The sequence below is a fragment of the Hippopotamus amphibius genome, unplaced genomic scaffold (assembly GCF_030028045.1).
Source record: "Hippopotamus amphibius kiboko isolate mHipAmp2 unplaced genomic scaffold, mHipAmp2.hap2 H_2, whole genome shotgun sequence".
NCBI classification, from domain to species: domain Eukaryota; kingdom Metazoa; phylum Chordata; class Mammalia; order Artiodactyla; family Hippopotamidae; genus Hippopotamus; species Hippopotamus amphibius.
In genome coordinates, this window is record NW_026648281.1 from 21,864 (window position 1) to 35,731 (window position 13,868).

General features: G+C 44.5%; 1 protein-coding gene across 1 annotated transcript in view; it reads left to right on the top strand.

Annotated features, from left to right (window-relative positions):
- The window catches only part of LOC130843079 (antigen WC1.1-like), a gene marked incomplete at its 5' end in the record, with an annotated part of 75,839 nt that overhangs the window by 19,291 nt on the left and 42,680 nt on the right, over positions 1 to 13,868 (top strand). Inside the window, 8 exons of the mRNA XM_057719735.1 lie at positions 1,909 to 2,295; positions 7,863 to 8,171; positions 8,264 to 8,581; positions 10,413 to 10,505; positions 10,583 to 10,897; positions 11,978 to 12,292; positions 12,781 to 13,104; positions 13,358 to 13,390. Coding sequence (XP_057575718.1) covers positions 1,909 to 2,295; positions 7,863 to 8,171; positions 8,264 to 8,581; positions 10,413 to 10,505; positions 10,583 to 10,897; positions 11,978 to 12,292; positions 12,781 to 13,104; positions 13,358 to 13,390 — 2,094 coding nt within the window. The remainder of the gene's footprint in view (positions 1 to 1,908; positions 2,296 to 7,862; positions 8,172 to 8,263; positions 8,582 to 10,412; positions 10,506 to 10,582; positions 10,898 to 11,977; positions 12,293 to 12,780; positions 13,105 to 13,357; positions 13,391 to 13,868) is intronic.

The window sequence follows — 13,868 nt, forward strand, 5'->3', positions numbered from 1 at the left end:
AGTTACAATTATTTGTTAAATTTTTTCGTCTTTTCACCTGTGTATTCTCTCCTTTCCTCTTTTTTCCTAAATACATTGATCATAGTTAAAATCCTTATCTGCTGACTCCAACATCTGTATCATGTGTGTCTATGCCCTCTCTTCTTCTTTATTTTTTTTGCACTTTAATTTGTCATATCATGCCATCTCTTTATGTGCTATGCAGTTTTTTTTTTTTTATTGAAAGCTAGAAATCGTATATGAAAAACAAGATACTCCAGATATATTTTCTAACGCCTGAAAGGATTCATATTGTGTTTTGTTAAGCAGGTGGGAGAAGGGGTGCACATCACTCAAATATCTAAATATTACCTAGAACTGAGCTGTAACAAGTCTGGGTTGCAGTTTTAGTAGCATTCGGTCTGCCTCTGATTTTCCTCTGTCCCTATGGCATGGGTCTTCAGAGATTTCATTTGAGAGCCTGGATGTTTTGGTAGCTCACCACACAAGAGAATGAGGGAATAGCCACTCTGCTTTCCAAGATTTTTTGACATAGTTCTTTGGGCTCCTGCCCTTCACAGCTTGTATACTGGGCAGATATTTGAGGAGAAAACCTGCTATGGGAGAGAGGCTCTCAAGTCTCCAAATTGTTACTCCAGCACCAGGTAACCCCCAAATTATCCTGGTTGCTCTGTCCCAGCAGGAGTCCTCTGCTATCCTGAGCCATTAACCTCACACCAAATTGAGAAAGTCCCACAGAGAAAAAGAAGCTGCAGATCCTTGGCTAACATTGAAATGATCTCCACTCTTTAAAATTTTAATGTATTTAGTCCCTGTTGTGTCCAAAAATGTGTGATACCTTTACTTTAAAGAAAAAATTTTTTCCAGCTTTTAAAATTGTATCCAGAAAGACCATTGGCTGCTGTGAACACCTCCATTCTTCATGGAAGTAGAAAATTTTAGGTTTTATTCTCTACTTCATTATTAACTTGAAGTGCAACACTGATCGACATTATTTAACCTTTCTTTACATCACTGCTTATGCATAAAAGGAGAGAATAATACAGTGTGTCTGTCAATATTGTTTGTTTGGGTGCTTTTAGAGCAGGAATAGAACCTATTTCTGCTCTGTGGTAAAGTTAGAAATTCATTTTCCCCCTAGAGAACAAATAACCTCAAAGGTTGAAAATAGTGATTCCTGACGTGAAGTCCAAGGAAAGATTATATTTATTTGAGAGAAGATGCAACATTCTCTGATTCCCAGTGGAATCTGGCCAATATCAATATCATCTGCCATCATTTCTCATGCAAGGTTGTCCAGCCTGCTCAAAGAGATTATATATTTTTTGAAACTAAGTATCCAGATCTGGAGTTTGAAGCCTAGAGTCATAAGTGAAATATGCTGGGGTAAACCATGGCATCTCACAAGTCATTTACTTTTCAGTCCTGAGTGACGATACAAAGGAGAACTTCTAAATGGTAGAGGATTCATGGCTGCTCCCTGAGGCTTCTGATGAGGCCAGTTCCTGACTCCACTCCCCTTGATCTAATCTGTTTATCTATTAGGTCAACAGCAGCAAAGTGTGTGTGGTTTATAAGGAATCCATCCAGCTGCCAGCCCATTCCTGTGACTCTGATCTCCTCTAACTGGTCAGGGTAAAGAGACTAGCATTTCCTGTATGTCTTTCTCAGATGCTATGCAGAACTCTACAAGTCAGAAGGTTAACACTCATAGGACCTGGGTAACCCCTTCTGTTTCACACTACTCAGTAGAGTAGTATTTCCTGCTTTTGCCCATTGCGCACTTCATTATTTTCTTATCACTGCTATGAGAAATCAGACCCAGGTGTTGACCTAGTGCAGTGACTCCATTTCTGACCTAACAGGCTCTGCAGCCTAGGGGAGAGCCTCACCAACTGCTCAGGTGAGGGTCCCACAGGAACAGAAGACCCTTCTCATTCCCTGTGTCAGGGCCCTACTGTCCCATTTCTCTCTCCTCAGACAGCAGACAGGTCCGCCTGGTGGACGGGGGCAGTCGCTGCGCCGGGAGAGTGGAGATCCTTCACCAGGGCTCCTGGGGCACCATCTGTGATGATGGCTGGGACCTGGACGATGCCCACGTGGTGTGCAGGCAGCTGGGCTGTGGAGAAGCCCTCAATGCCATGATGTCTGCTCACTTCGGGAAGGGATCAGGGCCCATCTGGCTGGATGACCGGAACTGCACAGGAAAGGAGTCCCACGTGTGGAGGTGCCCTTCCCGGGGCTGGGGGCAGCACAGCTGCGGGCATGACGAGGATGCAGGAGTCATCTGCTCAGGTACGGTCAGTGCATTGTCCAGTGGCTGAGAGAATGAAAGTTCCAAGGAAGCTTGTATCTGATCACTGGGGCAATAGGAGATGGATGAGCTACAGAGGTCAGAGACATCTACACACCCTCCCTGAGTGCACACTCCATCTGTGAGTGATGGGCTTCATTTACTTGCCTCTTATAAGTCTGCTGTTTCTTCTCCAGTGACCTTACCTGACTTTTAATCTATTATCCCAATTCAAATTGATCTTAATTTTTTTTTTATAATTCATTGTTTTTGAAGAGTGAAACATTTGCAAATCACCACACACACACTCCCTTTGCATAGTGAGCCTATGGGAGGGAGGGACAAGAATGAGGATGCACTTTCCTCAGTGGAGTTGTTTCTGTAGGTACAGTGTGAGACTTTATTTTGCACTAGGTTAGCAGAAGTGGAAGCTCAGGGGATATCGTTAAAGAAATTGGAGAGGAATTTACAGGTTTGTGCCAAATTGCAAGTCTCCTTTGAAAATTTAGATGTAAATATTCATAGCTCTTTGGCAGGTAGGACCAGAGGACTGTGGATGAAATGCTCTTAGTCATAGGTTCTCCTTCCATTGTTACCAGAAAAGATTTTCTCTCTGTTTTTTCTTTTAAAACATCTGTATAAAGTCAAACTTTGAAGGAACACCATGCACTGGTAAGTCACTGTGTGCTGATAAGTCAATTGTGGAAGCAATAAAATATTAAGTTGTGTGTTGTATGGTAAAAGATTACATAGTTTTCACCTGATGACTTCAATGATATAAGATAGTTGCATTTGGGGGCTTATTTGATAGAAGTAAGAGTAAGGGGACAAATGTAATTTTTGAAGAAGGTGGAAGAGACTTATAGTAGCTGGGAAGGAGAGGGATGGCATTGGGAGCTGACAAAGGCACATGTGAGGTTCTCTGAGCAGCACTGAAGGTCCAGGTGTGGTGTGGAGGACGCCATGTGTGCTTAGGGACCCACGATGTCTGTACAGCAAGAGACCAGACAAGGATATATCTGACCATGTTTTCATTTTGCCTTCGGTGGGGTTGATTCTTATAAATAAATAGCCCCCTGAAGGGGCAGTTTCCCTTTCTTTGGTTATCCAAGTCTCTCATAAACTCTTCAGAGGGCTTAACACTGTCTACTTGTTTTTCTCCTCCACCAGAAGTGAAGCCCCATAAAGATAAGAACATTGTTTTAGTGAGATTTACATTCCCAGCATCTACTAAAGTTCCTGGGACACGGTAAACTCTAAAAAGGTGTTTATATTTGTAACAAAACCACATGAAAATGGACTCTCAATATTGCCTTCAAATAACTTTCTCCTACTTAAATATCAGACCTATGCAGGTAGTTCAGATATGCCTGCTTTGAAGCCTCTCCTGTCTCTCCATTGTCATCATTTCCCAATCAGATGTTCATTTTTTGCCTATTTTTGGGCCTCTAAGGACCCACTTTCCTTGCATTTTCCTGTGCCTTGATGGAAAGGTCATCCTGACCACCTCTGGCTTTCAGATGTGAATGGGGAAACCAAGGGTAGAGGGCAAGTTTGGTCTTCCAGGAAGATACTTTGATCTTTGTGGATTTCTAAGTGGCCAAATACCATATGGAATGGAGACATTTCCTATACCTCAGGCAACACAGTACTCTATTCCAGTCAAAATAGTAGAAGTCCAGAGTGATGGATAAGGAGACAGAAGGTACAGAGACAGGCGAGGCTGATGGTCAGAGCCCCTGAGAATTGGTCTGGATGCAGATGCATCACAGCTGCAGGCAGGATAGAGAAGGCCGACTTGGTCAGAGGGAGAGAAATGAGCATGTGATGCAGATGATAGATGATAAAAACCAACCCAGTCACCCTTGCTCTCTTGCTTCCTTGGATAAAATCAAGCCCCAAAGCTATAATAATGAGAGGGGACATATCCTCTGGGTCCCAGAGCCCTAAGCAGAAGCTGAGATATAGAAAATTGGGCTCTCTCAGGTTCAAGCAAAGATGCAGAAAGAGTACTTTCCTGAAGACCTGGCCCCCTGCTCTCGCTCCTATGGCTCAGGTTGTTGTCTCTCTTGCAAATGGACTAAATTTGGGAAATGGAGGCCCCCTCTGTGAGAGAAGAACAGAGGTGAAGCACCAAGAAGAGTGGGCCATGATGCATAGTGAACACCAAGCCTGGAGGAAGACCAGATGCTGTGCAGTAACCTGGGACATGAGAGCACAGAACAGACAGAAGAGGCTCAGTCTCTAACTCTGCAGCCTTGAACAAGTCACTCTTGTGACAGGCCCTCCCAGGCTCTGTCTTCTCGGGTCTAAAATAAGAACATATTGTTCAACACCTCCAATGTTATTTACAGCTTTGAACATCTGTTGATCTTAACCCTGAAATAGGCCATATTTTGCTTGGTGTCTTACCCCTTCTGATTGAAGTAATGGTGTGTCTGTATCTCATCATGTTAATAACCCAACATGTGAACCTAGTTCTCCACAGTGCAAGACACAGATTCCAAATTTTAGGTTTTTTTTTTTTTTTTTTTTTTTTTGTCACCTTCAATTTTTGTTCTGTTGGTCCTTTGGAGTTTCTGTGGTTTTAGGTTAAATATATTGATTTTATATTCAGTAGTCCTTGATAAAACTGCTTTTTCTCTGCCATTTCTTTTGCTTGGGAAGACTTTTAGAAAAGTGTCCTGACATTTTTCAGGTCAGGTCAAGAAGACCGATTTCCATGAAAAGGGCAAGAAGCTGGACAGGATTTAGCCTGTATTCACCCTAAAACTTTCACTCACTCTCCTCAGAGGAGCCAGTCAGGAGTTCAGTGAGGAGCCCCATGTCAGTCAGGGCTTCCTTAGCCCTTATTTGTGCAGAAACTTCACTTACTTTCCTAAAGCATATAAATGGTACCCAACCAGGGGGTGAGGTCCTTGGTGAGCCCAGATTCTATTTTATGTCAGATGACAACATCTATGGAACTACTGAATTATTAAATCTTCACTTCTCACTAACAATACCAATCTTGGGTAGATATTAAAATGTCCTTAGCAAATCATAGACCAGTGAAAGGGTTTCTGTCACATCACAGAGGCAAACCACTTCAGTCAACATGGAAATGTGGGCTCATGTTAGCTGACAAGCAGAAAAAAATTATGTTAATGAGAAAGCCCTAGAATGAGTCTTCTTCACAAGCAACACTATTCTTCAAAGAATATATATAATTCATTTTTTCTCTCAGTGTCTTATGCTTCACTTCTGATATGTATATATTTAACTTCTATATAATTTATCTTGGAGTATTATATCAAGTAGGGATTTGATCTTGTTGTTTTAAAATCTATCCCTAAGTTATTCAGCACTCTTTATTAAACAGTCTATCTTCTTTAATGATTTAAAATATTATCTGCTTCAAACAGTAAATACTTATGTGTGTGTGTCTTTGAGTCTACTCGGTATTTATATTCTGCCCCTTTCACTCTATTGTTACACACAGATAATTGGTTTTATTATCTTAATACCTTATCCCCTTACATCAGCCGTCTATTTCATAAATTTTCTTGCAATGTCACACACTTATTTTTCCACGTAAATTTTAAAATCAAGTAGAAAATAAAAAAGAAACAATAATTTGTTTCAGAAGACTCTATCCTGATGTCTATAAGACTTTATTGATTATTCAGAATATATTTGAGTGTCTAACATGTGTCAGGCTACGTAAAATAGCATGCAAGCAATATCTCTTTCTTGTTCTTTCCAAATTTGTAATCTGGTGGGATTAATACAGAAAATAACAAAGTGTTGAGTAACAATCCTTTAATTACAATGTGTAGCTTATGACCAAACTCCCAACCAGACCAGACTGGGCTCCTAACCTGGGCCTCTCTGGGGAGGTGGAAATGGATAAATAACAAGAGGCAACCAGATCATCCTCTCAACATTCATACTTGTACAATTGCAAGCTAATCCTTTAAGTCTTTAATTTCTGTGGTGTATTTCCTGCTCTCTCCTGCTCTCTGTAGTAGATTTTTATTCAGGTAGAACACGCTTTCCGAATCTCCACATCATATGCTTCAAAGTTCATATACTTATGTATTCAGAGTCCTTTGCCAGAAAAAAAATTCCTCCATGCACATAAATAATCATGAGCATGCTCAGAAACCAGGCAAGGGTGTTAAAAAAAAGTGTTCTTTATGAGGTGGGGTTTTATTTTTTTCCATTGGATTACCTATTCTCCACCCAAAATATGGCCCCTGAAGGACCAAATCATGATCACGAATCTTTTCTTTGGTCTCCCCCTTTCCGTTTCATACTCTAGCCACTCCCACTTTAACCTACCACTCACCCCACCCGCACTCCACCTCTAGAGAAGTTCTTCCATTTGGAGTCTCCCTTCCATCCATCTGTAGCACTGCAGATTGTTTTTTCTTGCCTGCAGTGGGAGAAATGGGAAAGGGTAGCAGGGTTAGATGGTGGATGGGAGGAGCATAGGGGATAAAATGTGTTAAAAATCTTTCTATCTTTCATCCATTTTGAGCTTTTTGGAACTTGGAAATCTCTAAATTATATATGGCTTGTTTGCTCTCTGCTCTCTTCCTCTCCATCTCCTTTTTTCCATGCTGGCTATTTCTTGAGACTCCAAATAGGAAAGGAATATGCAGTTAGCATATACATAGGATTAAAATACATTAAATTACCTTCACTGTTAGCATTTGCTGAGGTTCCCACGTCTTGGAAGAAAAACCCTAGTATGAAGTAATCCACGAACTCAGCTGTTTTGCATATTCCTACTGAGAACTCTCTCTCACCCAGGTTCACTGATAAATCCTAGGCTTTCAAGAAAGATGGCTGGGACGAGCCCATTCTTCTCCTATGACTCTGAGCTTTCTTCATATCCAAACTCGTCTGTGGACAACTTCTTTTTACAAGCAACTCGCCAAAGAAATTCTTGGAATTTTCCACCATCAAAAATTATGAGAAAATACACATGAAATCATAATAGCAGGCTTGTTATAATATCTAGATTTCCTCCCTGAGCCGTAAGTCTGTGTGTAGTTTGGTGTGGACTCACAGATCCAGCCCTCAAGACTTTCCCTATTCTCAGAGGCCTGAGTATTGGCTCCTGAGAGAAAACTGGCCAGAATTCTAACCCCAGAAATCTCAGGATGGCCTTCTAACCTTGTCTGCCTCTTAGGCTTCGAACCTCTTGAATCCCATGGGCCTTTTTCACTCTGGGATAGTTCAGCTCTGCACCCAAGTTTGATGCCCACCACAGAGAAGTTTTCTTGGGTCCTGTATTTTCCAGGCCCCTGGATGAGGAATTCACCTTCCTAGCAAACCTCAAAATACACATTCTTGGAAATCAGCCATTCCAAACTGACCCTGGAAATCCTTGTGAATTTCTCTTTAGATACTCACTCATGGAAATGCAATTCTGACAATAATTGTCAAATTCTCTCTCCATGCCCCACTCCCAGAAAATAAAAGCTTTCACATTGTTGCCTGTGACATAATGTTGCAACTGTCAAACCAGGTTCATGAACAGTTATTTAGTTTATTGTTGTTGTTGTTGTTTTTCTCTTAGGGTTTGTGCATCTGGTTGGAGGGGGTGGACCCTGCTCAGGGCAGGTAGAAGTGCATTCTGGAGAAGACTGGATTCCAGTGTCTGATGGGAATTTTACACTCCCCACTGCCCAGGTCATCTGTGCAGAGCTGGGATGCGGCAAGCCTGTGTCTATCCTGGGACACATGCCTTTCAGAGCAGCAGAGGGCCGGGTCTGGGCTGAAGAGTTCAGGTGTGAAGGGGAGGAGCCTGAGCTCTGGTCCTGCCCCAGAGTGCCCTGTCCAGGGGGCACTTGTCATCACAGTGGAGCTGTTCACCTTGTCTGTTCAGGTGAGATGCACATCAGGACATAACCTCCCTGCTTACAGAGTTCAGGTGAGAAAATCATGAGATTTTGCTGAAATCCTGTCTTCTTCTACCAGTGTATGCAGATGTCCGGCTCATGAGAAATGGCACCTCTCAGTGTGAGGGGCAAGTGGAGGTGAATATTTCTGGACGATGGAGAGCGCTCTGTGCCTCCCAGTGGAGTCTGGCCAATGCCAATGTTGTCTGTCGTCAGCTCGGCTGTGGAGTCGCCATCTCTACTCCTAGAGGACCACACTTTGTGGAAGGAAGTGATCAGATCTCAACAGCCCGATTTCACTGCTCAGGGGCTGAGTCCTTCCTGTGGAGTTGCCCTGTGACTGCCCTGGGTGTTCCTGACTGTACCCATGGAAACACAGCCTCTGTGATCTGCTCAGGTAAGAGCGAGGGAAGGGCTACTAGTACCCAGGATGCTCCTGGAGTGAACTGTCCCCAAGAGCAGAGAGTGTAGAAAACTGGCTTCATAAGCAAGATAGTTCATGGTGAAATATGGTTCTTTTCATTGTTCATTCATTTTTCAGGTTAGGGCAAGAAGTGTTAAGGGGAATAATATATTTTCAAGCAACATTATTATTCACTTATAATCATAGAAACAATGTATAAGCAATAGGTGTATACATTAGTCATGTACCCCAACCCAGATCAACAAAGAGAACATTAACAGCACCAAAAGCAGTCACTGTTGCCTCCCCATAGCTATGCCCTCCCTCCTCTCCATCAAAAACCCGCTTGCCTAACTTCTATGACCATAGGATATTTTGTTGATTTTTGAACTTTGTATAAAATCATGCAGTACGCCCTCTTTTGCGTCTGACTTCTTTGACTCAATATTATGTTTGGGATTCACTCATGATGTTGTTTATAGCAGCACTTTATTCATTTCTGTTACTGTAGAGCATTCCCTTGAATGATCACTTGACCGTGTATGGATACATTCAACTGATGGTAGAGATTTGAGTTGTTTCCAGTTCTTGACTACTACAAATATGATGCTACAGCTTACCATGACAATGACGTTGGATGCAAATATGTGTTATTTATTTAACCCTTGGTGTTTTATTTTCATTTTCTTAATGGTATGGTGTCCTTTGATGATCCAAGTTCTTAATCTTAAGGAAATATAACTAACCAACTTTTCTCTATATATTTAGTGTTTCTCATTTCCAATTTTAAAATATTTATTTATTTATTTTTATTTATTGGCTGTGTTGGGTCTTTTTTGCTGCGGGCTTTCTGTAGTTGCAGACAGCGGGGGCTACTCTTCATTGTGGTGCGCACGCTTCTCACTGTAGTGCCTTCTCTTGTTGCAGAGAAGGGCTGTAGGTGCACAGGCCTCAGTAGTTGTGGCACATGGGCTCAGTAGTTGTGTCTTGCAGGTTCTAGAGCGCAGGCTCAGTAGTTGTGGTGCACAGGCTTAGTTGCTCCCCAGCATGTGGGATCTTCCCAGACCAAGGATAGAACCTGTGTCCCCTGCATGGGCAGGTGGATTCTTAACCACTGTGCACCCAGGTTAGCCCCTTATTTCCTTTTAAAAAGAACTTTGCCTATGCCAAGACCATGAAAACATTCTCCAAGAGTGTATTATAGAAGTTTAATCATTTTCTCTTGCATATGTACTGATAGACTCATTGTTTAGTTCTTATTTTCAGCTATTAGTTTCTTAGCTCTAGAATTATATTTTATTTTATTTTATTTATCATTTTTCTGCCAAGATACACATTTTGTCAGTAAATTCCATGAGCACTTTATTCATGGCTATTTAAATTCTCTGTCAGGTAACTCTACTAGTTGTGTACCCTGGAGAATCATTTCTAGTGTTTCATTTTTCCTTTTGGTTTTTTGTGAGATATATTTTATATAAGTATTTTTTTTAAAAGACAGGCATTGAAGATGAAAAAGTGTAGGAATCCTTTGGAAGGATTTTATTTTGCTTCTTCTACTTAGGGATAGATTTAGGGATAGAACAACTTATTTAATTCATTCTTATGAGTTAAATTGCATTTTCAGTGCAATGCTTGGCTTAAAACAAAAATTGTGGCATTGTCAGAAGCATAACTCTCCATGGAGAAGGTGAACTCTAAAATTAAGTTAACTTTACTGATGTGTTCCTGCTTTCATCTCAGACTTCATCACTAGGTTATTATTTAGCTTAATTCAGTTTCCTGATATTCAACGCTCTCAGCCCTTTGATCATTGCTGTTTCTGCAGGAAACCAGACCCAGGTGCTGCCCCAGTGCAACCACTCCCTGTCTGAACCAGCAGGCTCTGCAGCCTCAGAGGAGAGCCCCACCAACTGCTCAGGTGAGGGTCCCACAGGACCAGAAGACCCTTCTCATTCCCTGTGTCAATGCCTCATTGTCCCATTTCTCTCTCCTCAGACAGCAGACAGCTCCGCCTGGTGGACGGGGGCAGTCACTGCGCCGGGAGAGTGGAGATCCTTCACCAGGGCTCCTGGGGCACCATCTGTGATGATGGCTGGGACCTGGACGATGCCCACGTGGTGTGCAGGCAGCTGGGCTGTGGAGAAGCCCTCAATGCTACGGGGTCTGCTCACTTCGGGAAGGGATCAGGGCCCATCTGGCTGGATGAACTAAACTGCACAGGAAAGGAGTCCCACGTGTGGGGGTGCCCTTCCCGGGGCTGGGGGCGGCACGACTGCAGACACAAGGAGGATGCGGGGGTCATCTGCTCAGGTTTGCGCTGCACACTGTCCAGAGTCTGGGGAGCGGGTGGGGGCATGGAGCATGGGGGTCTGAGCCCTGAGGGAGAGTTGCTACAAAGGCCAGGGAAGGAAGCTTCCTCCCGTGGAGCCTGATTTCTAGCAGATGAGAAGATTAGGTGCTTTCACTTCCTTCTGCAGCAGCTGAGGTTCTGGTCCTTTCTTCACAGCAATATCTGCTGACAGAGCCATTTCTTACAGTTTTCACTTGAAAGCTGGGTTCACTCTTCAGTTACCTATGGTAGTAAAATCTCGAGAATGACATGGTAATGAAACCACAAATTTATTATTTACAGTTTTGTATGTTGGAAGTGTGACATGGGTCTCAGTGGGCTAACATCCAGGTGTCCACAGGGCTGCATTCTTGCTGGAGGCTCTGGGGAGGAATCCTTTTCCCAGCCTTTATTAGTTTCTAAAGGTGCCCTGCATTCCTTGGCTCAGAGCCTGCTTTCTTCCTCCTCAGACAGGCAAGAGTGCCACTTCTAACTTTTTCCTCAGTCACATTTCCCTCTGACTGGAGCTGGGACTGGTTATCCATTTCTAAGGATAGTGGGTCTAAGGATGTGATTAGACTGGGCTCACGTGCTTAATCTACAATATTCCAGCTGAATCTCAGCATCTGAAGTCCTTATGTGAATCATAGCTTTAAAGTGATTTGTGACAAGTAAGGTAACGTATTCACAGGTTTCACGGATTAAGATGTAGACATTTTTGTGTCCATTATTCTGCCTACCTCCCCAATATCTGCACCACACCCCTTTCACACACTCTTTTAGAGGTTTTCTTGGGATGTAGCGTTCAGCTCCCCCTCCTCGCAGGTGCCCAGGCTGGTCTTCCTCTCTGCTTGTATGCACTATGTCATTGTGGTAGAAATAGGAAAAGAGATATAAATGGATAAAATTAGATAAAAGTGAGTCAAATTTCAGTCTTGTCACCTAGTAGGTGTCTCCTCATCTGGGTCAGGGGTGAGTGTTCACGATTTCTGGGAGAGAGGAAAACCCAGAGCACTGAGTGGAGGGCTCACTGTGTCCTGTTTCCTCCCTTTCAATTTCAGAGTTCCTGGCCCTCAGGATGGTGAGCGAGGACCAGGAGTGTGCTGGGTGGCTGGAAGTTTTCTACAACGGGACCTGGGGCAGTGTCTGCCGCAGCCCCATGGAAGACATCACCTTGTCCATCATCTGCAGACAGCTTGGCTGTGGGGACAGAGGAACCCTCAACTCTTCTGTTGCTCTTAGGGAAGGTTCTAGACCCCGGTGGGTAGATGGAATCCAGTGTCGGAAAACGGATGCCTCTCTCTGGCAGTGTCCTTCTGATCCTTGGAAATACAGTTCATGTTCTTCAAAGCAGGAAGCCTATATCTTGTGTGCAGGTGACTTACTCTCTCTTTCTGTGTGTCTGTCACAAGCTTGTAGGATGTTGTTAGTGTGATTTTATATTTTCAAATCTAAGTGGTGACATTAGGTTTAGCCTATAAAATGTGTGTGAGTGTGTGTGTGTGTGTGTGTTTTATTTGTTGTGGAAAGTGGAGAGTGATATACAATATAAAGAAACACAGTTATTTCACCTGGTGATAAGATGCAGTGAATATCTCAGCCCATTAGATAATGAAGCCTGTTTTTCACATGTCATTTGGACCAAGCCAAGGCCCTTAGATAATCTTGTTTGGGGATGAGACCACCTCCAGCTGCCCCTGATCCAGCACTTCCCATTGTTTGCTCCTGCAGGAAGGTGACCTAAGAGCTGTCCAACTGTGGTCCCCTGCACAGGTACACCAGCCCCTCCCTCCTCCCCTGTGGCTCCCAGGGGCTCCTTCCTTCCCATCAGGGACAATAACAGGACAGGATGCTGTCTTCTCAGACAATGACAAGATCCGACTCAGGGGAGGAGACACCTCAGAGAACAACTGCTCAGGGCGGGTGGAGGTCTGGCACAGTGGCTCCTGGGGCACAGTGTGTGATGACTCCTGGAGCCTGGCAGAGGCCGAGGTGGTGTGTCAGCAGCTGGGCTGTGGCCATGCCCTGGAAGCCGTGCGGGACGCGGCATTTGGCCCTGGAAATGGGAGCATCTGGCTGGACGAGGTGCAGTGTGGGGGCCGGGAGTCCTCCCTGTGGGACTGTGCTGCGGAGCCCTGGGGGCAGAGCGACTGCAAGCACGAGGAGGATGCTGGCGTGAGGTGCTCTGGTGAGTGGAGTGGCTTGGGATGTGGTCTGGTTGAGCTGGGGCAGCGCTGGGGCAATGGGCTGGGCTGGGGTGTGGTGGGATTTGTATTCAGAAAGCACCCAGGAGCTGTAGCTCTGATCTCGGATGGGGGAGCTGGGAGGACTCAACACTGATGCTGTGGTGACTGAGGGGTGATTTCAGGGCTCAGGAGGGAAGAAGGCTGCCTTGCATCCTGGCCAATTCCCATGATCCAAACCCCTGTCTCTCTCTTTAGGTGGAAGAACAACTTTGCCCCCCACTCGAGCAGGTACTGTGCCATAATCCACGTGCAGGGGAGATATTCAGAGTCCTGGGACCTGCTGTGTGGACTCTCTGACAGAATTAGCCGCTCAGGAGAGGAAAGATCTTGAGGAGCCACTGGCTGGTGGGGGGGAACCAGGGCATTTTCCTTGGGAAACTCCCCCCGCCTTGGTTCAATGCCAGAGTTTCTCATGCCTGTGACCCAAGGGAGGCTGGTTCCTATGCTGCAGGATCTAAGGCTTTCCTACCTGCCCACGAGGGTCGCTCCTCATCAGAAAGGTGCCGGTTCCAGGACTTTTTTGTTGCTCTGGTCTCCTGAAGCCCAAGGAGAGGAGTGAAGCTGGGAGCCTGGCCCTCAGAGGCTGTCTCAGCAGGGAGGCTCGCTGATAATCTCTGGCTCTCCCTCCGTCCACGCTGGCTGGAGTGGAGTTGAATCATCTCAGGACAAGACCTGGGGGAGCCCAGTCACTGTCAGTGCAGTTGTG